Here is a 26,821-nt window from a genome sequence, read left to right as displayed (position 1 = left end):
ATTGCTACCAGCCTGTGGAATGCACCTTTGTTCCTGGAAAATCTCACCTGAAAGACTTACCCATTTAAAGTCAACGCGTGTGTGTGTGCGCGCATGAGTAACCTAACCATAAATGTTCTTCTGTTTCTAATTTGTACATTAAAAGAGCCCTTGTAAAATATCTAAAAACATCAGGACACAACCCACTAATGGCATCACCTTTGTCATCATGAACACTGATGAGCTGATTAGGGTTCAAATTAGCGACGGCTAATTCTACCCTGAGGAGAACGAAAGAGATCGCTCTGAAGTCTACAACGGGCCTGCTCCTTGAGACGGTGACTCATGTGATAAGGCTGGGTGGTGCTGCGTGGTGGTGGTGGAGGGGCATCAAGTTAAGATGTGTGTTTGTTTCTCTGTCGCAAGGCAATCTGTTCCACGGTCCACTCAATCCTTGGCAATATAAGGTGTCATAGAGCGGGGATACCCAGTGGATAATATGGAAAAGCTTTCAGTCAAAGGGAACAGCAGTTGAGAAAGTAAAACCTTTCGCTGATATGCAGCTATCAGTTCACTGAGTTTCTATTGTTGCCTGTGATATATTTTTATGGTCCTCTACACTGAAGTGTGAGATTCTTTGCTTTTGTTGCCTGTTCAGAGTGCAGCTGTGCCGGGATCAAGCTGAGATTTGAGTTAATAATGTTTTTTCCAACAGTTACTATACTGAGACAGAGGACATTGACTAAAGCCTGGCACACATCGGAACAGCTTTCTTAAAACATGCTCCAAATTTGTTAAAAGGTTAATGGTGTGAAAAACAAAACTCCAGTGATGTACTTTCTCCAAACGCCAAGCCATTTTTTTTAAGTTCATGCATGTCGCTGTATTTTAATACTGAAGTAAGTATAACATTAGCAGTTTGAGAAACGCATTGTGTAGAAATATACTTGTGTAAAAGTTTCTGAGATAGAAATTTTACATTCAGAAACTCATAATTCATAACAGAACAAATTTCCATTAAAGAGCATCCTCCCCCTCTGAATTTTGTAAAATCATTTGTGAACTTTTCTTTTATTCCTCAAATTTTTATGCTTGTTGATTTATAGCAACTTTTTAAATGGACTCTTCACTGCAATGCACTAAAAGCTACCCCAAGTTTTTTTCCTGTCGTTCTAAAACAAGCAAAACAAACAAAAGTCAAGGTCAAAATAACTAAAATAATAACCCCTTTCTAATATGAATATAGATTATTCAAACTGATGTTTTATCCAGTCGGTTCACATCAGTTCTTCAGAAGCCATGCAACTCATGTCTTACATGTTCTGTAAAAAATGTCTCGCCCTTTTCGTTGCATCTGGAACGATGCAGCACAAACGGGAGTCCTCGTCTTACTCACTGTGCCCTCTCTGCAGAGTTTATGGTTAAATTAACTGAACACCAGCACCTATAAAACGTTTTAATGGTGTTAATGTTGTTAGGTACACAGGCCTCAGTTGCCAGTAAACATGTTGTTTGTGATCTGATACAGAAAAAGGAACAGAAGAGACAAAGTCTTTTTGGTTTGCTTTTGAACATATTCAGGGAATTAGTTCTTTGCATACAATATATTAAATATGTATTATATATTAAGTATGTATTAAATCACACCCTCTCATCTTTACATTTCACGAGCATTGCACATTTCTGTCTCAGATTCAAGAACAAAAACTCTGAAGATCAAAATTTTAAGCCCCCTCTTTCCCCTCATGTTGAGAAAACGCACCTTCGAGTATGAGTCATGCAACGTACGGGATGTCCCAGAAAAAAACAGAGGCTGACCTGTGATGTCATCATGACAACAGTGCAGTATCTCATGCTCCAACAGCTTCATGTACTTCAGAATGAAGAATGAAACATTGGGGAGCAGCCATGCCATTTTAGAAAGAAGCTTCAATCGGAGCAGCATGCAATAAATTACTTCAGCAGAGGGAAATTTGTTGTAAAAATGTTTGATTCATTTTACAGCACTGGCACCATCCTAAAACCAGCTCCACTGGCCCGTTAAAATAGTTAAGTTCATTACTCTGCCATCTGCCCTGGTGCTTTCACTTTGCAGTGTTTCCAGCCACAGAGCCCTCAGGCCGGAGCTGACTGGTCCACCTGATGGACAGGATGCTGGACCACCTGGCTGACTGACCTGTGGCTCCCTGCTGCTTCTCACCCCTGACCGATAATCTGTCTGTCTGTCTGTCTGTCTGTCTGTCTGTCTGTCTGTCTGTCTGTCTGTCTGTCTGTCTGTCTGTGCCTCAGCTCCTGTGTCTCCTTCATCAGGGCCTTGGGGCTTTTCTCCTGGACCATCAGCAGATTTCATGACAAGTCAGGACCAGTTGAATATATGAACCTGCAGTTTAAATAGTTGCTTCCTGTGTCCAAAAGAAGGAACTGTTTCACTCTACACCATCAAATTGCAAATGGACAACACATTATGAAGAAGATATCAGGTTATTGCCATCAATTCATGGTTCAAGTTTCTTTATTGTCATTTGCATCACGTGTGGTACATGACGTGGAACAAAATTGTGCACTCAAGGTTCCAGTTACACCCAAAATTAGCAAAAATTTAAAGTATAAAAAAAAAAGAAACAGAATACAAGGATCTAAGATATACGCTAAATGATAATAATACAAAATAATATATAATACAAAATATATATATAATGTATTAAACAGCAGCCTGAACATAAGTCTGTTGTGAGCAGATGGGTATGAATACAACAGCTTAAAGGCAAGAGATCAGCAGCACAGATAAAGTCACATATCACCAATTAAAGTGGCATTATGGTGATTTAGAGATTCACGAGTCTAACAGCCTCAGGGTAGAAGCTGTTCCTCAGTCTAGTGGTTCTACATTTAATGCTCCACAACCTCCTGCCTGAGGGGAGTGGGGCAAAAAGTGTGTGTGCTGAGTGAGTGGGGTCCTTCATGATGCAGGTGGCCCTCTTCCTGCATCTGGAGGTGTAGATGTCTGTGATGGTGGGGAGGCTGACTCCAACAGACTTCTGTGCAGCCTTCACCACTCTCTGCAAAGCTTTTCTTTCTGCAGCTGTGCAGCCTCCATGCCACACGTTGATGCTGGAGCACAGGATGCTCTCCACTGCACACCTGTAGAAGGAGGTGAGGACTGAGCTTCCCAGACCAGCTCGTCTCAGCCACCTGAGGAAATAGAGTCGATCAATCCTAAACCTATTTTCATGCTGACCGTTTTGACCACTTGATTTTGAAAAAAAAAAAAAAAAGGAGGGGGTGTTGCATATTATGAGTTTCAAAGATTTAGCTCATAAATTAATTTGTCTGATTGGAACTGTTAATTTTTTGTTTGTTTGTTTTTGCCACTTTGAATACTGGAGAACTTGATATACAAAGTATTTACAGGTGCCAAGCATTAAAGTATCCTTATTACCATCCTGCTTTTTGGTTGTATGTCTTGAACACAGCTCTTTATAAATAGAACGTTTGAATTTTACACCAAAATGTGTAGCTTGGTTGAGAAAAGTGTACTATGACTTCGCACAATGAGACAAAATTTGCAAAAAAACAATAAAAAAAAAGGTGCAAGAAAATTATGATTATTTCAATGGAGTATTGGTGAAACATGGAAAAAATAAACTGCCATTGTTGAAGTGATATAGCTCAGACGTACCGCCCAGTGTAATTTAAAGTTTAAAAGAAGAAATGGTTTGTAGAAAACTGGACTTTTCAAGTCTGAACAAGCATCTTTATATATTTTAAGGTTTTGACACAGGATACTGTTTAAGTTGCATGATTCTTACAGATGGAGTATTCATCTAACATTTAATTATGTCACACATTTAAAATGTCCCCCCCCCCCCCCAAAAAAAAAAAAAAAAAAGATTTTGCAAACAAAATATTGCACAACTATTTATGGTACACATACCAATTATACATCAGCATGTGGGCATTTGATCTTCTTTCACACAACTAAAGGCTTTACATTCTTAAAATCCCTTAGAGTGCATGAAGTTAATCGAATTCCACAGACTTCAATTTCAATAGCTCAAAATATTATCTTCAAAACTACAAGAAAAAAGTCGAACTTGTCAGATCTGCAACACTGTAGCAACTAAAATATTCAGACGTGTATCCATCCTTCTTCTGCTGCAGAATTTTTAACATCTGACTCAAAGTTTTTACACAGCAACTCTTTGAGGTTTTCTTATTAACTTGGTAGTCAGGGAGTGACAGACAAACAGATGGATGTGTGGTTACCATAGAGACCATGTCCTGATGCATGCTCATAGAGACCATGGTTCTTTTACACTTCTTTTGCGGTTCATACATTAAAACATAGAAGTTTGGGCCAGCAGTCCTTCAAATATCCTTCAGAATTTGATTTTGGTTTATACATTTTCTATTCCCCTAAATGAATTAGTTACTTTTGATGACAAAACTCCCGTCCCAACTGGCTGATTAGAATCCAGTTTAGAGCGAAGAATGGGATGAGACTTGTCCTTTAGCTTTTATGTTCTTTGTGAATTGACTGTGGATCAAATCTGTTTTAAACAAACTCACACGGGGTGAATGGATGTGTGGGAGGGTGGGTAATGTGCTCTAGGAGTCTTAAGTCATCCAGCTTCACCAACCAGCTCCCCTCCCTCACTGAATAAGATGCACGATCACCCAAAAGCGAGGGGAGGCGCAACGCGCGCAGACTGTGGCTCTCTATATTCAGCTGCTCAGAGGCGCGCTGACACCATTCACTCCAGAGTCCTGCACAGCTGAAGGACCTGCGCGCGCTGCTGCAACACCAGCTCTGGATAGCACAACGCGGATGACTCTCCCCCCACTCATAGTTTGGATTACCTTTTTGTATCTTAGTCCGTTTTTAGACGAGAAAAAAAAAAGTTGTGCAGTTATATGCGATTCTTTCCCCTCAAAGGAAAAGGAGCAACATCTCCGCGTGCAGGGGTAGAGCGTGAAGCCCGTTTTTGTTGAGGTGAAGGACAAGTGCAGCGCGCGCCTGGCTCGTTTCTTGGAATTGTCTCACGCGCGCCTCAGGAGCCATGTCGTGCTGCAGCGCGGGGCTGGTTCAGCTGGACCGATGTGAATAACGGCGAGGACCAACTTTCCAGCTTTCTCTGATTCTCTCAGCTCTGAGCAGATACAGCACGGTGAGCTGCTCTCACCGCTTCTTTTTTCCTCCCCGGGGGGGATGGTTGAGGATCCTCTGGAGCCAGGAGCGACTGGGGGGCTCCTACACGGCAGCAGCGCATTTTTCCTGCTTGGGTTTGACTCTGAATTAAAGGGAGATGAGAACCGCACTTTGTTACTTCCTGCTGTGGACGTCTTACCTGCTGGCCACGGCTGAGGTAAAGTTCACTCCTACAGCGTAGTGCCTCAGGGGGGGGGTAACTGGGGTCGGAGAGTTTCTTTGGCCCGGTGAGAGTGCAAAGGTCTCCAAGAGCCAACCAGAGAAAACTAAATTAATATTCCGTTTATTTAAAATGAATCAATGATAATAACGCATTTGGTTTAAAGCAGCTCTTATAAAACAGATCCAAATGTCTTATGTTAAAAATCAATCTTTTTATTATGAGTTCACTATTTCGAAGCTTCTCTCACCGTCAGAGAACAACCATTTGAGTCAGCACTATCCTTGAGTCTTTTTGCTGCTTGTGGCAGAAGGTTCGGTTCGGTTCGGTTGGGCTCAGCCGCTCGGGCTGATAAAAATAGCTGCTGTCTCTGCAGGAGCGCAACAAGTGCAGCCTGGTCCATCCATGTCCCGGAGTCCAGTTTGAATGCTCGATTTAGATAGAATTTTTTTAAAGCACTGGAGGAAACTTGTGATTTTATTTTATATTTGCAAAGGGGGAAAAAAAATAATTTCCAAAGCAGATTGCGCATGAACATGTGTAGATCAAAATCATTATGTAAAACAGAAAGCCATCATAATCCCCTGTTACCTGTCGTTTATTTCCCCGCACCTACATACATTTTTATTTGTAAGCTTATCTCTTCTCTCCATGAACTGGTGGAGGGGGGGGGGGGGGGGGTCTGTTTGAGATTTTGGCACATGGTTGCAAAGTTGTCACCGATTTTCAGGGTTGTTTGATCTAATTACACAAACACTTCCTATTGACCAGACACACATTTCTAAACATTTCCTCTTGTTTGATTTCTTTATCTTCTCCCCCCCCCCCCCCCCCCCCCCCCCGAAGGAAGCCGAGTTTCCCCAGGAGCTGCTGGACCGACTCTCTAACAGTGAAATCCACAGCATCAGCGACCTCCAGCGGCTACTGGAGATAGACTCCGTAGGTAAATTCTGCCTCTTGATACTCTTCCCAGCAGACTGGAGCCCCCAAAATCACTGATCTTGTTCTGATGAACTGCAGCTTCTTTGGAAATACCTCAGACATATTATGACTAATATGAACAAAATACTTTTTTTTTTATTAATTTGAGGTTAAGTAATAGGAGCAGGTGATTTTACAGTTAATACGTGACCTGGAGTTTCAGTGACATCATTTCGGCTGCAGAATTCTTCTGATCTGCTTGTTTGTTGCACCAAACACCTTTCTACGTTCTAAAAGTAAAACAAAGTGGCATCATTGCAGGTGAAGCCAGTTTCTTTAGCTGCAGGAGTTGCTTCCTGTGTGGAAAACTTGTCTTAGATTAAGTTACATTAGTTCACTAAAACAAGCTGTTTGCCTTCATGAGCCTCTATTTACACAGGCCCCTGACATGTACCAGCTTCTGTAAAGATTTGCTGCATTTAAATGTCCTAATTGATGCAGGCTGGTTATAGCTCCTGAGCAACTGCAAAATTTTATCTCACAATGCAGCATCAACACCAATCTTTCACTTAACTGTTGTAACACCTAAAATATGTTTTCTCCATCATCAGTTAAAGCAATCTTTTCTCTACAACAGTGATCACCCCACACCAGTCCCATAATAGACCTCTAGCATGAGAAGAGGTGTTTACAATCAAATTAACAGGTCTGTCTTCAAACAGAGTAACATTTTGCAGGGTAACCGTAGTAGACTGATTATTATTATGAGCACATAAATCTGTCTAGGAGGTGTCAGCTTGGTGGCCTTGGCCAGCCCTTTAAAGACCTTTGACACCAGACATAAAGATATTCAGAGCTATTGTTGGTGATGAATAAGTCAGAGTCCTCCAGCATGCAAGCAGAAGTAGATCTATCTGTTTAGAGCTTCAGTACGTGTGTGCAAGAAAGATCAACCAATGTCTGATTAATTTGTCAATAACGTAGCTGATTGCATTATTTTGAAGTATCTCTTTATGATTGTCTGACTCCTGAAGGTTGAAGTCGGAAAGTTACAGCATGGTTGAGAAGGTCAGAGGTGCTTACAGTGACCATGTTACAGTTAGTCCTGAGCTCAGTGCAGGCTTGCATTTGTTTTCACGCAGACCCCTTCTTCAGCTCTGACTGACAGATGAGATGACCTTGTTGAAGCCTGCAGATGGCTGTCTGGCCCCTGGGGTGATCCTGTCCTTGTTATTCCTCGCCTCTGTCCCTGTCTCCCTCCTGAATTGGCCCCTTGCCTGCCTGCTCTTATCTCCTTCAGTGAAGAAGTTTGACAGAAAAGGGAACCTGACTCTTGGCAAAGGGGGCAGAGGTGGAGGAGGGAGTCAGAGGAATCTTGAGAGGTTGCAAGTTGTTGCTCAATCTGCTTTGAGTCTGATGAGCCAACACAGTTTTTACCTCCTGTCCAGCAGACAGCTTTAACGCCAGATCTTCTCACCTGTCTTTACACATTTTCACTTGTAAGACCGTAGATATATCAACTGAGACAGATAACTGTTTGAGTGTTCCAGGAGGAATGGTAGCAATCCTTGTTTTGAGAAGTCAACATTTGTCCAAAGAGGCAGAAAGAGAAAGAAGGAGAGGAGTAAAGAGAAGGAGTTGAGGCCCTCATCTAATGGAGACAGTAATTTGCCAGTCATGAAAGCCTGATTCATGGCAAGAGACAGTCTCCTGTCCTTTTTTCCCTTGTCTCAGTGCTCTGGGCATGTTATTATCTATTAGTCACCTGGAACCAGGCGAAGAGCAAATCCCTCTCTCCACTCCTCTGCTGTTTTGTCTCCTTTTTTTCTTAGTATGTCTCTCAGCTCTCCTCATTTTCCTCTTTACCATCCTACATAAAAAATCACGTCACTCATTTTTGTGGAGCAGTTGTGACATATCCTTTGACTCTGGTCTAGTCTGTTAACTAATCTCCTTTAGGTCTTTTCTTTTTGTTTGCGGGGTGGCCACAGTATCAGATCCTTCCATGTGCTTGCCTTTCTCTGACACAAGGAGATGAAAATATAGATGTAAAGGATGAGAACAAGGAATTCACATTGGGAGTTTATGATTCAGTGTAAAAAAAAAACACTTGGTAAGATCAGGAAATCAATTGCAATGAGAACGTCTCACAGCTTTACAGGATGTGTACAGACAGTGTAGGTGGATGCGTTGGAGAATGCCATGTTTATGTACTGGCCTGGATGATGGATAGCCCAGCCCTTTGCTTTATTCCCAGCTTCAGCTTCAGGCAACACTTCCATTCATGTGAACCTTTTGGTTCTGGGTCACCGATTACTTGATTGACTGCATGGCAAACTGGAAGGAAATTCCCTCAACCTGTTGCTGAAGGGACTACGTTGGAGCCTGACTGATCAACCTGGGAAAAAGAACAGCAAAAAACAAATAAACAACCAATTCCAGTGGTGGACTGTGTATTGGCAGAGGAAATCCCTTCAGATTACTCTGGTTAAAGCTGGATGTGTGGACTTTGTTTGCTCATGGTTGAGCTTTGTTGAGCTTGTGTACTTTAGACTTTAGCAATGCTATGAAGGATAATGAGATGAATTTGTCCAAATGTGAGCATGTGTTCATGTGAAGTGTAAAGGTATAGGACTGTGCGAGCCAGGAATGCTGTGCTTAATGACAGCTAGACCCACCCAGTTCGCAAACACTCTCAGACACTCTCAGAGCTATGGGACAAACTTTATCACTTTATTGCCACTCTGGCACTTTTTCTGCAATCCTCCTCATATTCTGGGTAAGGACCAAAACAAGCGCACATTATCAGATGACCATGAATGTGAAAAAGCTGAACTGGCTACATTTTTCTGGAGGGAAAGCTTGAAGACGTTAGCATTGCAGCATGGCAAAACATGTACTTTCCCAAACCACTGAGTGATTGAAAAGCAAACATTTTCAGTAAATGAGGGACACAAAGCCACTAATTAGATCAGAAATAATGGTAAGTGACCTGTCCTGTGTGTCTATAAAAGCTGCTTGTTTTTTAAAGTCCATGCTGACTCACCTGCGTCTAGCTGCTTTTAATCTGGCTAAGAAAGTTCAGCCAAGTCAGAGAGGGAGGCTGACACATAAAGCTCACAATTACACACAGGTCTGTGTAAAAATCAAGCTTCCTACCTCTGCAGACTGTTTACTTCAGTTTGTGACTCCTCAGAAGTTGCCGTGCTGACAAGTTCAAGTGAACTGTTGGCCCCTCAGTGAATACAAGATTACACAATAAACCAGTCAGAGGTTAGCATGTCATTGTGGGACTAACTAACACATAGTTTGTTGTGGAATGGATATACAATGCATCAGCGGCAGATCTTTTGATGAGGTCTATCCCACCAGTGTCAAAGCTGCTGTAGCCGCATTTGGTAAATAAGCTTTTTGTGTTTCATATTATTAATCTAATGTCCTTCTGTTTTTGATGAGGTACGGGAAATGATGTTATCGAGGAGCACAAGTATCGCAAGCACCACAACCACCATAACCACCATAAGAACTTCTCTCATCATCACAGTTACTACAATGGACTGAAGAGCTCGCAGCTCCACAGCAGACGCAAGAGGAGCATTGGTAAGATTGAGGTTGCATGCATCGTGATTGCATTCAGCATCACAACTTGGCACACACCGTGTCAAACTGCTCTAATAATAATAATCTGCATGTGAACTATGACTTGCAAGGCTGAAGTTCCCATGAAGATGAAACAGATCACTTTGCACTAATTTCAAACAAAGCTACTAGTTAGTGGTTTTTACACTGCTTTTTAGAGCATAAAAAGAAACCCTAATGGACCCATCAACTCGGTATTTATTTGGAATCAAGAAATCAAGGGAAAGGAGGATGGTGAGTGTGTGTGTGTGAGAGAGAGAGGTTGATGAGGACGTCTGACACGAAGCCTTTTAATTGGCCCGAGGCATGAAGAGCTAAGATGCACGCGTCACGAGAGAGAAACGTATCCCTAAGCGTGGAAATTCCAGACATTCAGGGTTCAAGTTGCAGCTTGTCTGGGCTCTCAGTCAGATTTCTTCATAAAACGCCACGCGGTACGATATCTGATCGAGGTGCGGAGAACACCATGTAGTGTGCAGAGCGTGTGTGCATGTTAGGACTCCCTCTGTGCTCTCCCAGCAGCAAGACTCTTAAAGCAACATGGGATGAAGTGGCTGCTCGTATTTCATGTGTGTGCGCAGCATCATAGAATTATGACAGAGTATGCCACTTTGACAGCTGTCCACTAAAGGCCTCACATTCTGTGCATGATGGACACGTCACATTTATAGCATAATTATTTTACTGTACACTGTCTTTAGTGCCTGTTAGAGCGATGCATTTTAAATAAATGCTTATTGCTTTTCCCCTTTTAATGAGTGCAAGGTCAGACACCAGTATTTACAGTAACTTCCCAACAGTTGAAATAAAGGTTTGTTGGCCAGTTGTGCAACAGTAACTGGAGTGAGGGTGTTAAACAATGGAGGTCTCTCTTCATATCTCCCATGCTTCTAAGAGTTTTAGTTGATATGAGATCAGCTTTTTGGAAAGTTTGTTTGGTTAATAGTCCTAAAAGATGTGAGGTTTGATCGGAGACAAGACAAACACTTCTCATATCAAGTGAGTCATCAAATAATGAGCAGTGAAAGAATGCGAGCAGCTGTGAGTGAGACGATCAGATTACAGCACGACATCAACGCCGGGTTGCAGTTGGAAAAAGCGTTACTAAACGCTGACACGCAGAACAAATGCATTAACTCGACTTGTTCTACTTTTTCCAGTCGAGGAGGCAGTCCCGGCAGCGTGCAAAACTCGAACGGTGATCTATGAGATCCCCAGGAGCCAGGTGGATCCCACGTCTGCCAACTTCCTGATATGGCCACCCTGTGTGGAGGTGAAGCGCTGCACAGGCTGCTGCAACACCAGCAACATGCGCTGTCACCCATCTCGGAAGCACCACCGCACCGTCAAGGTAAGACGTGTACGCCTAACACACAATCACTGCAAACCATTGATTTATTGCAAAGAACAAATACACTATCATCAGGTGAGACATGGTTATCTTAATACCTGTCTTGCTCCCTTTCTGTTACAACTCTACATCTCGATCAACCTATTTGAGTCCGTTTTCTCAAGTATTGCCTATACCTAACCTCTGCTGCTCATGTCTATTCCATACCATGTAAACTGATAACCTCCACCTACCTTTACCATTACCAGTACTCTCTGTTTTGTTTGACAAGAGTTTAAGATGGCTGTGCCAGGACAGAGCAAGGGGGGGGGGGGGGGGGGAGAGATGAGGAGATGGGTAAACAATAAGAGAAGAGATGATTATTGGTGTTTTTAGCCTGGCCATCTGCTGAAGTAATGAGTCCCTGACAACTATAAGAAACACAGAAAAAAAGAGTAAATGTCAAGGTGAATCAATCCTGGATCTTGAGTGTCTCAGTGTCACTGGATGCTGTGCAACTTTTTAGTTTTGTTTTATTCTGGAAGCATTGTGCCCAGAACAGACAATGTGACAATGAGAATGAGAAAGAAACTGGGGCCCTTGGTGTTGCTTCCTTGAAAGCATGTCTCTCTGTTAAGGATCAGAGAATTTGCAGTAACTAGAGGTGGTGAGTTGCTGATGTATTTACACTTGAGCTGTTTGGCTGGTAAGAGCCCTGTTCTGAGGTACGGGAATGATTTGCTCTGCTTTGTGAAAGTAGGAGACAACCAGGACATAAACAGGATAGCCCTCTGAGTGTGTTTGTATTTCTCTGTCCATATCTACACTTAATCATCGTCACAGACTGTGATCTTGTCCAGTCACTGGTACTGGCTGAGTGCTATTTTTGCCTCTCGTGCAGTACTTTAAAGATTTCTGCCTTATAAATTAGCAGAGTGATTAAACAAATGCCAGTTCTTGGCATTCTGGTACAAACTGGGGAGATTTCATTAAGGACATATGAGGTGGCAAGCCCTGATGAAAATGTCATTTTAGGGCATAAGGCTTTGCAAACGGGGTTTTTGGTCAGAGAGCTAACTCATGATGCTGTGAGAGACTCAAACTCTGACTATCCTGTGTGCCAGTCTGTCTGCAGCAGTCTCTCTGTCCACCAGACAGTTGGTGTGCGTTGTCCTCAATAGGAGCTCTGTCTGTGACTGCAATGATGAGGAGGGATGGAAAGACACTGACGACTGCATGCACGACACTAAAAAGGCTCGATTCAATGATTCCTGGAATGTTGTACTTTGTGCAGCTTTGTTTGTGCCCCCTTCTTGACACTGATGGCTGAATGAGCACACAGACTTGAGAGGAATATTTGGGGGTGATTGGGAGGGGTTCAGGGCGGGAGGGGGAGCGTTCTGTTCCATGTGCTTGTAGCCTCGGGCAAAAAGGCTGAAAGGCGTTGTATAAGGAGGAAAGGTCATCCCTTATGGCTTTCAATGGTCTGAAGAAATTCACCACATTGTGTGTAAGATTGTCTTCAGTGAGGGTCTTCAGTCTGAATGGGGGATCAATTACTTCTGTTATTTATTAGAAAGCTAAAAATGCTGTCTTACTATTTTGAGCCTGACTTTGTTTTTCTGCTGCATCATACAATAAGAAATGTACACTGTTGTCTCCAAATTCTGCCGCTGTCCATTTGTACAAATCAAGATTGTTTTGTATCTATTTATAGGCTCTCCTCTCTTTATGTATTTGCTTTTAAGGACCAGTAATACAGAATGAGTCTGTGCAGGCTCTGTTCTGTACAAGTGTCCATTTAAAAATAGAACCGTTAAATTGCTCAAGACTAAGGAGGGAACAGGGTACAGACTTTAACATCCATTTATTAATATTTTTATTTATAATAATAATAATAATTATTATTATTATTATTGTTATTATCTTCTTTCCCCTCTAAATTCATTTTTGGTTTGTTTAGATGGCATTTAGATTGTTATATCTGTAAGCTGGGTGCTTAAAAGGACACAAGAGAAAAAAGGTGTAAAGATAAGCAACCTGCAGCCATTTCATTCTGATTATGTCATAAAAAATAAAGACATGGAAGTAAAGAGAACAGGGAGGGAAACAAAGAAGACAGAGGTCTTATAGAACACTTCTAAATAAACTTGTGGACTACATCATGTCTGCATTTCTTAAACTGTTTATTTTAACATCTTACAAAAATAAAAATAAAAAAATATCCAGGGCAGCATAATCAAAATAAAGGGAAGCATCAAAAACTATCAAGAATCATACATTTATTCTGGAAAAAAGGATCAGAAACTGTTGATATTTGTTCATGTTTTAACTCCATATTGCAGCAAAACATGAGACCAGCCCTCATCATGCGCATTATATGCTTTAAACTATGATAATTGGTTTTGGCAAATCATTACTATTTAGTTTATCGTATTTAATTTTTTTTTTACCATCTTGGGCCCTTTAATTGGCCTTAAAGCAAGTATTTTGCAGAGGTCGTAGAGGGTCATTAAGGCACATCTGTGTAAACCACAGTAAAGGTGTGTGTGTGTGTGAAACTGTGAGGTAATGAGAGTTAGTACTTGATGCTTCACTGCGTAAACTCTCCCAACCACAGAACCAGGCTGAGGCCATTTGTGTGAAGCTGCAGCAGGAGGAAGACAAGCCACAAAGTAATGAAGTGTTGATGGCTACTGGATCAAAGTGGCGGATGACAGAGGCCAGGCGGAAATAGCCACAGCGCTGAGTGTGGGGGTCCACACATCTCTCATCACCAGTACTGGGCTTGGACCCCCCCCCCCCCCACACACACACACACACATACACACATACATGCTGCTATGTCTGCAACAGAGGGTCACGTCAGAGTGTTGGGGGGTAGTGGAAGTTGTACCCCTGTGGTTGTGAGAGACCCTGACATACAGGGTGTTTCATAAATAAAAGTGTGGTGGTGATACAGTGAGAATGATTTATGATCATTTGAAGACCATAGTGGAGAGATGGGGTGGGGGTGGGGGGGTCAGATGGGAGTGAGGGGCCTCGTTGTTTGAAGTTCCTTGCAGCTGTGAATTATTTTCTCTTTGATTCACTCAACTTCGAGTGGACAAAGCAGGGTGAGAGAGTTTGTGTTTTAAACATGTATGTGTGTGGGGGGAGGGGATGTGATGGGGGTTTTGCTGGGTGGGGGGGGAAGCAGGTTGCAGACCATGGGAGTGTGTTGACCAAGCCAGAAGCCTGAGAAGCTTGGCTACTTCAGCAGCGGCTGGAATGTATCCGCAGCAAGGAAAAAGTGGCAGAATATACATTTTTTTAAGAATTTTTGATAAATTTGTATTTTTTTCGTCTCACCCCTCTTCTGTCCTCCCTCCTGCATTGTGCCACTGACATCATCCTCCATCTCCTCTGGTCACGGATCCCGTCAGTGCTGGAGTCTGATTGTCTGTTGTGTAAAATAGTTGTTCACTCCCTCTTTTTTCTGTTCATCTCTCCTGAAACACCGACTCTCTAATTTTAACCCCCTGTCAAGGATCTGCCATTTACTTCATCTTTTTGGTGCTCTTTCATTAAAAACCTGTTCATAATGTTCTTTCACTTCTTCGTGCTCAGTAACGTCTGCTTTGAAGTTCTGGTTTTCTGTCAATATGCTGAGGAAAGTTTTTAAGAGTCTATTACCGGTATATTTATTTGTAAAAGAAGGAGCACATATGATAATTCATTAGAGATAAACTGTTACATGTGTGGGCGTTAAAGAAACATGTGGCACCATGAAGGGCCTTCTGGCAACGAAGCTGTTTTAGACAAAAATTCACACACAGGTTGCCTCTTGTCACCGGTTTCTTCTTGATGTAATTTTTTTTTTAAGATTAATTTTCTAGCAAGTAGAAAGACACAAATGCACAAAGCATCAATTTTCCTCTTGTCTGGGTAATAAACACTGAGTGTCTCTGTAGCTTTATTTCCCTTATGAAAGATGAAATGTGACCTCACCGTGCCTCTTCCCGCCCCTTTCTTCTGAAAACATGCACTTTTATTTATTTTTGCTCCGTTCTGTCACTGCTCCAGCTTGCCATGGCCCGCGGTGCACATCCACATCCCCGCTGTGTTTTACTTGGAAGTCCAGTGCAAGACTTTCCCCTCCTTCACGCTCTCATCAGTGTTTTGAGCTCAGGGAATTCCCAATTAGCCTGACTTTGGATAAATGGCTTCACACAGAAGGGTTGTGGTGACACTGAGGACAGACCAAAGGGGGTGTGCTTCCCAGAGCCTCATGTCTCACCCCCCTCAACCCTCTGGATCGGATATCATTCCACAACCACTCAGGAGACGTTTTCTCAGGGCCCCTGGCTTTCCAGGGAGTTTAGAGCAGTTTGATTTATACAAAGAGAGTGAGGGGCCCCTTGTCGTAGCATTGGGGGTCTATTTCTGATGTATGTTTTAAGTCACTGACTGTGTGACATTGGAAGCAGGTCTTAAGAAGCAGCAAAATACATGTACTGTAAAACAAGTAGTAAATGTATACAAAAAAGGCCTCCCTCTATAAAACTCAGAAAACAGACATAACTGCATTGACATACACAATTAGATGTAAATTATCATGAGTGGGTGTATCTAACGTTTTCCACCCTGCTGTGTGAGAGACAAGTGCACCGCTGGACTTCACATCAAGTGAACCTACTGCTTCATCCCTCTGTCAATAGCTGTTTGGGTTTCCACAGGAGTTTTTGTGTGTGTTAGTCATTAGGATCAGTGTCAGCAGTAAGGGTCAGACATGGCTCGGTCTTTCTTTGCTTCCTGCTGGCAACTTCTGGATCCCCCTCAACCCAGACGTTCCCGTAACCAACAGCAGCAGAGCTGTCCACTGAAACAGCTGCATCTTTCATCTCCTGCTTTCTCTTCCTCCCGTTTCCTTCTTTCCAGGCGGATAATTTGATTAAATATTGGCAGCGATTTTTGGAGAAACTCGTGCCACTCGGTGATGCTTGGTGTGGTTTCAGTGAATCACAATAAATATTGTTTTTCCTTCCATCACGTCAGTGTTAATTTAACCAGTCTATTTAGTAGGTAACCCAGAAACTAGATGTTAATAGGTAACACATGAACGCCACCTAATGCAAGTCATGATCATGGTTTGTCACGCGTCCCCGTCCTTAAATAACTTCCTCTATTCGTGCACACTCACACACACACACACGTCTGTGTTCCCTAATGAGAATGGAGGTTCAACTCTACGTTCTTCCTCACTCTGGCCTTTCACCCGCTCTCCTTCTCTTTCATGGCCCGGTAACAGCAAACATCACCAATAACCCAGACACCATTGTCTTCTGTTTGCTCACCACATACCTCCACTGCTTGCTTATCCTCATTTCACTCCCTTTCTTGTGTCCCTTTCTCCAAGCTTAAAAACTGTTTCAAAGAAGTGGATGTTAAAACTGCTCGCTACTCGCGTCTTCTTACCTGAGTTCCAGCTGCACCAGATCCCCCCTGCAGCCGCTGCAAAGCTCCTCTCTCTTTGTGTGAATTTCAGCTGTACACTTTGTTATATCAAAAAAGGACTGGTATGTTGATTTGTGTGCATGGCTGGCTCTCCAACAAGAGCCAAGATTGGCAGTATGCCATTATGGGATAGAGAAAGAAAGCTTTTCATCACTGTGTGTGTGTGTGTTTGTTTTATTCGGACTGCAAACTGTGTTGCTCATAATACCAACCAGAGTGCGCTGGGAGTTTGTTTGCAAATATCTTTTTTTTTTCTCATGCAGTGACAGGGATAGGTGAATCTGAGGATACTGTTTCTATGTGGCCCCAGGTTCCTTCAGTTTTGCCCTTCAAATCAGGGAGGCAAAGACATGTGGCTACCTCCCATGAGTTGCACAACAATACCATCACCGCTTTTATACAACCTCCATCTGTTTATCTAAGTCTTAATCAGTCATGTATTGTTGATAGAAGCTTAGCGTATTCATAACCCTCAGGAGTTATTACCAGCTCTTGGATGGGAATTCTAAGGCTTACACTGTGTTACCTGGGACGTGAGGAATTCCCATTTTGCTTTTGTGTTTCTAAGATTGTTTCCTGTGGTTTTACTGCCTAATACTGACCAAATACATTTCTTGCATGCATGCAAAGCAGAACTTTCCTTAACTTATGCAGTGTGATAATTTAAACTCAACATGTTAGGGCAAGGTGAACGAGTTTAGGTGTCTGTTTGGATTTGGATGCTTCAGGCCTGAGCAGGGGGATCTCCCAGTTTCTTTTCTTCCTCCACAGTAAACCTTCCCAGGACCTTAGGGTGTACAACATTCACCCTGCCCTCCATCTCTCCTCCTCCATTGCTTAGACAAGGACACACACTCCTTTCAGTTGCTTACAGACCATAGAGCACACAACAAGTGAAACCTAATGAATCAGCCTCAGAGGAGTGCTCTCGTCACACTTCAAACATAACAAGGCAAAGCAACAGGTTTTTTTTTTAATGAATTACATTATGGATGTGCCATCAGTCACAGAGCTGCCTCTTTTGATGGTTGCTGGTGGGCAAATAATGTGTGCATTCATTGACAACACAGAAAATGGTAAATGTGCTCGTGCCTGTAGCTAACCTTTTCCTTTTTCCTCTTCCAGGTAGCCAAGGTGGAGTACGTGAGGAGAAGGCCCAAGCTCAAAGAGGTTTTTGTGCGGTTAGAAGACCACCTGGAGTGTGTGTGCACATCACAACATCATGTGGTAGAACACTTAGATGCAGAAACAGGTACATATGAGCTTGGATTTTCTGCACATGCTGATTAATGTTACAGCATCACCTCCCCCCACCCCCCGAAACACAAACTCGCTTCAAAGTTGAGTTTGACGACTGAATCTCGCCTTCACCTCTTTGTCCCTGTGCATTCTTTCCTGCCTTTATCATCCGTGTTTGATGGTCTTTGAGTCTTGCTTCATGACTTTGCACCGTATGACCCTTTGCCACCAAATACTCCCAAACAGACAAACACCTGTGAAGAGGTCCACTGTTTGGGAACTGTAAAGCTTGTGTGTTTGATGAGAATGTGTGTGTAAATGTGTGTGTGAAGGGCGGGTGTTCAAAGGCAGTTTGGCATGACAGCAGGTAAATCTGCCTGTGCCTTGATCTGCAGCTTTTCTCCACCTGGGTGCAGATAAGCGCTGTAATGCGTGCTGATAAGGCACCTGAAGAATTTATGCTGTTATATCTTTGCACTCTCTGCTTCTGTCCCAGGTCTGGTGGGCCTCTTTATGTGTTGTAAACCCTGCTTATTGCTTTTAACCCTGCTTCCTATCCACCCTTCCCAACTTTGTGCTTTCAGGCTATCGTAGGGCTAAAGGTAAAAAAAGGAAACCTAAAAAGCTAAGACCCACCAAGGACTTATTGGTGACATAGTAAAGTTGCTCTCGTATGTCCACTGGGAGGATGTGATGGGAACAGGTAGGACTCAAGCACCGAAGCCTTTTGTCACCTTTTGGTGCTGCACTGGCCCAATTAGAGTGTAAAGCGGGCCCGCCAATCACCGTCACCAATCACACCGCAGCCAATCAGTGTGAGAAGAGGAGGGTCAAACAAGTATCACGCTCCATGTGCCATTGCTGCCACTGCTGCATGCTGTGCTTTTGACCTTCTGAGCATGCACACTTTATAGATCTGTGTCACAGCTTGCAGTTTGTTCTTTGCACTTCTTGTTTGTTTTTTTAACTAAAGCTATTCAGTTCATATTATTTCACTTCTTTAAATACACCTTTCCATCTTTATTTGCTGTTGCTCTCCCTCATGTTATCAACCTGTCAGCACTCTTTGAAACACAAAACGGTCTTCTTTGTGCCATCTTGAACTTTGTGCACACACACAAAACTCTGGCATAATTGTCTGGTTGGCCCAAAATCTGCAAAATCTGGAGGGACATAAATCACAACGCTGTTGGTTTTTGTGTGTGTTTTGTCAAGAAAATGCATGAGTGAATTTATAACTTGGTCTCCAAGTACAGAAAATCACGTCTTTCATTAAATTTTTTAAGATAAATATATATTTTTGCATTTCTGAAACTAATCTTGTCTTTCTGTCCTGCAGCAGATGTGAGGTGAGACCATTCAGCACAAGGGATTTTAGCATGGACAGGACCTAAAACCGAAGACACCATCAAGAAGGCACGGTCACTGTCTTCCTCTTCAAAGCCATGCAGACTTTAAGAACATAAACATTTCTGTAAAGAAACTGAAAAATAGACAAAAATAAACAAGATGCCAAAGGTGCTTTCAAAACACAGTGATGACGACTGTCTTTATGGCAACTGAATTGTGCTGCTCATTAAAGCGGAAAGAGAAGCTGCCACAGAGCCCAGAGCGAGCAGGAAAAGGCCAGTGGGAGAGGATGACTAATGAAGTGGTGATGAACTTGTCAACAAAGGTTGTTTGAAAGTATATTCATCTGAAGCAGCCACTGAACTGTTGGATCACACTTCAGTGGAATAGTGCTCTGATGCAACATAAGGACGCTGCTTCATTTCAATGACTCTTGCACACAAAGAAAGAAGGAAAGAGCGATATAAAATCCATGCAAGTGGAAAAACAGCTGGAGAGAATTCAAGTTTCAAAACTCTTGACTTCTGGTTGTTTGTGACTTTGCCCACCTGCTATGTACAGTAAATATTGAAAAAAAAAGAACCAAAAAAAAAAAAAAAAGGACGTGCCGCTTCATACAAACTATTTATATGTTTCAACATTTGTCTTTGTCCCATTCAATGTTCAAGAAAGGACAAAAATGTTTGTTTTTTTTAGATTTTGCAGACCTGCAAGTGTTCTGTTTGGTCTAGTTTGTTGCATTTATTATCACAACCTCAGTGTCAATTTTTCATCCTTTTTGTATTGTCAACCATGCTTCATATTATATTGCAGTATATGTGAATAATGTCATGTCTTGCATATGGTTTGGATATTTGTGTGCAGGGAGAAGATATGAGAGTTAGTACAGGAAGATGCTTTATTTTTGTTAAGAAATATATTATGCATACTTATATCCAAGCAAGAATTATGTTTTTTATTCCTTTTCTTTTTTTTTTTTTTTTTTTGTTGTTGTTGTGGTTGAATCTCTGCATTTAATGTATTGGTAGAAAAAGGAAAATTTTGAGCAACTGGTGGATTAGACAAGTTAGAAAATGGCTGACTGTGTTTGTTGACCTGTTTGCATCACAGCTCTGAAAAGAACAGATGATTTTAGGAGACAGAGTGACTCAGACATGAAAACTTCACATTCAGTTGTTGAACACTGTGCCTTATGCTGCAGTTGTGCTGAGAAGTTATGGAGCAAGTGACATTTCACCCAAACATTCACACATCAGAGTGTATCGATGTCCGTCATGTAAGCGTATAAAAATCTGTGGTAACACAAATTTACATAAATAACGGTGAAATATAAGATAAGCTACTTTTGTGTCATCGTGTTATGAATCCAAATCAAAACATGCCCTATTGCACGTAGTTTTTGTAAAAAAAAAAACGTGAAGCAAATATTTCCAAAAATCTGCTTCGCAATTTTAATTTTTAAACCCAAATTTTTGTTGAGTTATGCAAATCTGCCATATTTGAATACTACTAAATATTTTGCGTGTGGTTTTAATAGTGTTCCTCTCTGTTGAGCTGAATTCTCTCAGGTAGAATAGACCGGCAGTGTCTTTACATGCCAGCCAAGATTAGACTTTTAAAAAAATCTGCCCAAAAATAACATTCGAGTGGAGACGGCAGTAACTTGTAAGCATACCTGCAGATTCATTTTTTCTTGTCTCCTTCCCGTTGTTTTCTCCACTGACTCACCCCTTTTGTTTAAAAACTCTGCTTGTTGCCATGGCGTCACTCTGATTGACATTGGTCAATAGTCTCGGTCACATGACCTACTCAACAAGAAGTAAAACCTTAAAGCTTTCCGCAAATTCTTTATTGCAGTGATTTTTTTTTTCCACAGTGCAGCAGAATTTGTTTTGATTGACTTTTTTTTTTGTTCAAAAAAACACAAAACTAACTCCAAAGATACATATGTGACTGTGTTCAAACCCAATTTCCATGAGGCTGTTTTCCTGCATATCTCTATCACTGATAAGGAAGAGGTCCACCCAGTCAGCTTCAGAAGCACATGCGCTGTGCCTTAAAGACTTAAAGAGCAAAGTCCACCTTAAAGAGTGAATGAGTGAGCAAAGCAAATCGAAAACAGCATGAATGGGCTCCTTGTTTGGTCAGGCTTTACTCCCCTGTTGACAGGAGAACAAATCACTCCACCCTGTGGAGGGACTCTCGCTTTATGCAGCCACCTACAATCAAGACAGATGATGATGAGTTCACTGAGGTGATCTGAAAGCATTACTGTACTGGCCTGACCCCACACCCCAACAAAGCAACTACTTCCTTACCAGTTCCTATAACAGGGATGGATGAAGCCGAGGTGGGAACAACTGTCTTCTAAGGAAAAAGAAAAACAAATGTCATGTTTGACTGAAACAAGGCTGCGTCACCTTCAGTTGATTTGTGGACATGACTTCACACAGTAAGAGGTCTGATGCTGTATTTATATATTTACAAGGCAGATATTTCAACACTCCTCAAATTATGGAAATGCAAGATAGTTTCAATAAATCTGGGACCATGCTTAGAGCTATTTGAAGACAATATTACATGCCTTTATGCTATCACTAAGCCTTTCTTATTCTTTCTTAAGCTTCCATTGGATAAAGAAAGCAGCAATCATAATTTATATATTTATGTTTATAACAATAAATGTATTTCTGTTTGTGAAATTGTTCACTGAATGTTATGTCCCATGTGTTTTAAAGGATGTTATTTTAGGATGAATAAAGGTATAATTTTTTTTTTTAAATGGACATTCAAATTGGAAATAAAGAACTGATCAAAATATAGGATTGAAGATCAGAAACAAAGTAAAGCTTAGCTGGACCATCTACACCAGAAAACCCTTCTGCAGAGTTTTTAATGTTTGGTTAACATGTACACAAATAAGCTCTGCTGCCGTAGGCACACTAGAAGCTGGATATTAGGGTGGTGTTTAAAGGAAATATGAGCTTTTGTAGGCTTGCAGGGCAAGCAGAAGCTGGGCTTTACTTCAGTATCCAGCAGCACCAGACAGTAGGTTCATGGGGCTTTATTGCTTTTCCCAAGCAGCTCATCCTAATCCCAGGGCTAAGGGACATGAAAGTTCTTCTCCTTTGCACTTCCCAGTTATATACCCATCTTATTACCTCAGTAGGAAGCCAGATAACGAAAGGAAAAACATGAAAGAAAGAACAGATCAGAGAGACAGCAATCGTCCAGCCAGCAGAATAGGGGATAAAGTGAAAAACGTAAAGATAAAAGGAAGAGCAGAGGTTTGATTTATTTTATTGTTTTTATCTGACATGCACAGCTTTATACATAAAGATGGGGAGAGGACTCAAGTAAGGATTTAGCATGTGCAGGGAAAAGAAAGCAACTTGTCATGGTGAGGAAAAAGGTTGGGGGGGAGGTTTGGTGGGGGCACCCCGAGGAGTGAGAGTGCAATGGGATAGAGCCGGAGGGGGGAAATGAAGAAAAGAAGGAATAGAGCGAACTCAGGATGTGGGTAATCGGCACCACAGCAAGAGAGGCCAGACAGGTCAGCACTTAAGTGGACATGCTTTTATAAACAATACGAGCGAGGCACAAGGGTCGGGCAAGGTGCGAACAGAGCAGCTGAATAGGCTTTATGTTTCGCTTTGTGTCTGTGATGTGCATCTGCAAATGTGTGTGTGACTGTGCACACATCCGAACATGACAGAGAAGGTGAAACATGGTGAACATGGTGTGAAACATGGCCCACTGGAATTTTTACAGAGACTGTGCTGATGCTATTGCAAGTGAAAAGTTTTAAATTAAATGCCAACCTTTAGTCATCCTTAAATTTTGTAGTTACTTCTCAGCTCTTTTGATGAAGTTGTTTATCTAGATGCAGAAGTTACAGTAAAACCTCAACAGAATTAACCGTGACTGGTTCCCTCTCACGATAGCGATCTCGCCTTCATCCTTCCACCTTCCTCCCCTCTGTTTTTTCCCCCCGACTTCACCCTGTTATGTTTCTCCTCTCTGCCCCAACCTGTGGCCTCTGGGTTTTGAGGAAAGGCAGAGGTGGCCTTTGAAGATGGCGGTAGCCGAGTTTGTCTGGGGCCACAGCAATGAATGCACGTCTTTGTTGTTCGCCGTTCTCTCACTTCTTCATATCCTCCCCCCCTGCTTCACTCAGTATCCTCCCTCTGCCCCCCACAAACTCACACCATCGTGCTCATGTCCTCGCTGGGGCCCACTTTGCACAAATGACCCTGCTAATTATGTATTTAAGGTATTTGGCTCCTGTGAACCAGCTTTAGGTTAGCAGTGGAGGCGGCGGGGGCGGTTGGGGGAGAGGGGATGTATAGGACCGTGGTGTGGTCTCATGGCTATCATTATTGCCCAGCATCGAATGTAAACACTGGATTAGAGCAGCAAAGGTTTGTTTGAGAAAAAAAGACCCAGGAAGGAGGTTATGATCCCTGCCTGGCTTCTGGTTCCGATTCTGGTCTCTGGTTTCACTCCTAGATAGCACCTCTGCATAAACCTTTGAAAACTAATTTTATTAAAGTATAATGATGGCTGAGAGACAATACAACATAAAACCAAACAATTACTTAGACAACCACATTTTTTCACAATTTTATAGCAGTTAATCCAAATGTTGTTATTATAATTATTTACAAATTTTACACCATTGTCAGTTTTGCATTATATAGTTGCTCTGTCAGAAATATGTTGATATTCCTGCAGGAAGTGCCACTAACTACATCAGAAGTGGTACAGCTGCAGATGCTTTTTGTGCCTGAAAGCGGCTATAAATCTATGTAATAAATGTGTAATGAAAAATTAAAAGAGATATAAAGCTTTATTTTAAAGAGTGTTTGCCAAAACACAATTTTTGCCTCAAGTGGAGTTCAAGGGTGTTCACAAGTGATGGACAGGGGCCTGTCTGCAGGAAGGAGGGCATTGCTCCTCTCTGTTTTGGCAAAGAAATAAATTAGTTGACAAATGCACATATATAAGAGTAAATTCAAACACATCCCACAAACCTGCAAGAATAAATATGTTTATAAAGCTTTGTTACATATTTTTTGAAATTTGTTTTAAATATAAGAGCCTTTTGTCTTCAGTGGTAACAAAATGACTACTTTCTGTACTCAAACTGAGCCACTGAGGCAATGATGTGTGAATGTGAGTGTCCATCTCAAGTTTATCAGCAGCATCCCTCAGCACTCTTCCTCTGGTGGGATTCAGAGAAACAACTCATTTTAAAAATCTTGCTTTTTGTGTTTTTCATCTACTGCTGTGGGCCCAAAAGGTGGCAGGTAATGGGACCAGGACAATAAATTCTAACAAAAAATGGGAATGTAAAAATTCAGAATGCTGGAGGGAAAAATTAAACAAATTAAATGCTCATCGCTTTTCTTTCATAATGTAATCTTTAAGTGCATTATAATACCTACAATTGTTACCCTCATTCATTTACTCTGGTGTTCATTGCCCTGCTAATGTTTTACAAAACATGAACAGTAACACTTACTTAAAAAGTTATTTAACATTTTTGCTTGAAACAGACATAAATCATAATTCAGCTGTTTTAAACAAGAGTTCTGTGGAACGTTGTGATCATTTAATATCTTAAATGTTAAAGCAAGCTGTTTAAATGGCCTTAGTTTGAGAAAATAGAGATCAGTTTTGACAACACTGGTGAGCTAATGGCCAAAGTGAATATCTGACGTCTTTAAACAATTCCAGTCTTCATAGAAGTTTGTCCATCAATCCATTTGTTCTGCTTATTCATGGTCAGGTCATGGAGGCAGCAGGTCCAGGAGGTAAACCCAAACATCCCTCCCCTAAGTGACACTCTCCAGCCCCTCTTGAGGGGACCCCAGGCCAGAAATAATATATAATCCCTCCAAGCAACTCTGTCTGCCCCAATGGCTCATCCCAATAGAAAGTGCTTGGAAAAACCTGCAAATGAATGTGCCCAGGAGGCATCCTAATCAAATACCAGAACCAGCTCAGATCACTTGTACTGACACAGGAGCAACAGCTCTATCTGAACTTCCCCCAAATGACAGAGCTCCTCTCCCTGTCATTAATCCAAGTCCAGTCATCATACAGAAGAAGCTCTTTCAGCCAAAGATGAGTGTTGAAATGTAGACAAACCAAAAAATGGACTGATTTGCCTTTTGCTCACATAATTCAAACTGATCCATAAATTTGTAGCTATTTTACCTCCACATACTGTCTGACCGAAGTTAACTTGACCTCGTGGTCTTTACAGACTGATGGAGGAAGGAATCAAGAACAGCAGGGAGGGATAACGGGTGTGGCACAGGAACTAGTGAGAATGTAGAGGTCTCTGGAGGGCGATAAGTCAGCTTCTGATGGGAGAGGAAGCTTGCATGTGTTGTAATTACAAAGGGAGAAGCGCCGCTGCTGCTCTGTGGGTGCTTTTGAGATAGGTCGAGTGTGTGAGCGTGCACGTTGTCCGATGGGAGCGCAGCAAGACAAGATAGTTTTTCTTTTGCACATCACATAAATCACACGTCTACAATTAAAAATAGGGAGAAGGGAGTGTTTGGCTTGTGGGAAAAGAGGAAGAAAGCATAGATTGTGTCACTGCTGTTGAGGAATGAGGACTGCGTGTGTGTGTGCACTTATATATGTGAGGATGGGAGTAGCCAACATTCTTGTTCTGGCAGTATTAACTTTACTGTGGCCATTTTTATCAGTTTTTACTTTGATTTGTCACAAAGTTACTTGTCTTTATTATAATGATGTGCAAAATGTTCTTTACATCAGTTTTTTCAAGCTCTGTTAGGATGCAGCCTGAGTTCTGCTGGTGTCCGACTGACTTTAAGGCCTTTTAGCTGAACACGTCCTAGTCCCAGTTTGACGAGACCACCTAGCTTTGCATCCTCACTGCTCACGCCTCACATACACCAGCATGTCCTTATCTTTAAAGAGGCCCTCTTGTCAGTACACTGGGCAGAAACACACACACACACACACACACACACACATTATTGTGTGGAATAAGAAACCCTCCTACGTGTCTGATGAGGGTATGATGTGAGCATCACAGCAGACCTCACACCGTTCACAACAGCTGTGGCAGATGCACCAGGCGGGGAAAAAAAGGCAGAGATGAAAACACAAATATACAACAAAAGGAAAATTCTAATTCATTTCTTTGTCACTATTTGTACATTGAGGAAATAAATAAATCAAAAATATATTTACATTTCCATGGTGGATATTTAGATTTGTTAATGCAGAGGAAGCTTTTAAAAATCTAAATCAACTTTTTCCACTTGTGATAAGAGTCATATTTGACAACTTATAAAATATTCAATCTTTTTCTGTTGTTTTGGCCTCCAGTAAATATGTTTATAGCTGATAAATGAGCCATCCTGTTTCTCAACTGGCATCAGTGTCTGTTTGCTTGTTGGTTCTGTTTTTGTCATAGCTCTGCTCTCTGTCAGCTCCTCTGTCATGCTGCACACTC

The 26,821-nt window shown here is 41.8% G+C and overlaps 1 protein-coding gene across 2 annotated transcripts; it reads left to right on the top strand.

Annotated features, from left to right (window-relative positions):
• The first annotated feature begins 5,126 nt into the window (after positions 1 to 5,126).
• On the top strand, positions 5,127 to 19,927 carry pdgfab (platelet-derived growth factor alpha polypeptide b). 2 transcript variants are annotated; one of them, XM_037688375.1, is made up of 6 exons: positions 5,127 to 5,345; positions 6,195 to 6,291; positions 9,726 to 9,869; positions 11,069 to 11,259; positions 17,860 to 17,986; positions 19,316 to 19,927. In XM_037688375.1, exons 1-6 carry the CDS (start codon positions 5,286 to 5,288, stop codon positions 19,324 to 19,326), a joined length of 630 nt encoding a protein of 209 aa, XP_037544303.1. In that variant the 5' UTR covers positions 5,127 to 5,285; the 3' UTR covers positions 19,327 to 19,927. The 2 variants fall into 2 exon arrangements, with proteins under 2 accessions (XP_037544303.1, XP_037544302.1); XM_037688374.1 differs by having other exon boundaries at positions 19,313 to 19,927.
• Positions 19,928 to 26,821: the final 6,894 nt, after the last annotated feature.

Source organism: Nematolebias whitei, chromosome 15 (genome assembly GCF_014905685.2).
Source record: "Nematolebias whitei isolate Nwh7 chromosome 15, NemWhi1, whole genome shotgun sequence".
Lineage (NCBI taxonomy): Eukaryota > Metazoa > Chordata > Actinopteri > Cyprinodontiformes > Rivulidae > Nematolebias > Nematolebias whitei.
This window is presented reverse-complemented; position numbering and strand designations above follow the sequence as displayed.

Excerpts from the sequence above, each read along its gene's own strand:
- pdgfab (XM_037688374.1), top strand. The coding sequence starts at position 5,286 with ATGAGAACCGCACTTTGTTACTTCCTGCTGTGGACGTCTTACCTGCTG. Across the intron at positions 5,346-6,194 it reads ACCTGCTGGCCACGGCTGAG|GAAGCCGAGTTTCCCCAGGA; the intron begins GTAAAGTTCACT and ends CCCCCCCCGAAG. Across the intron at positions 6,292-9,725 it reads ACTGGAGATAGACTCCGTAG|GTACGGGAAATGATGTTATC; the intron begins GTAAATTCTGCC and ends GTTTTTGATGAG.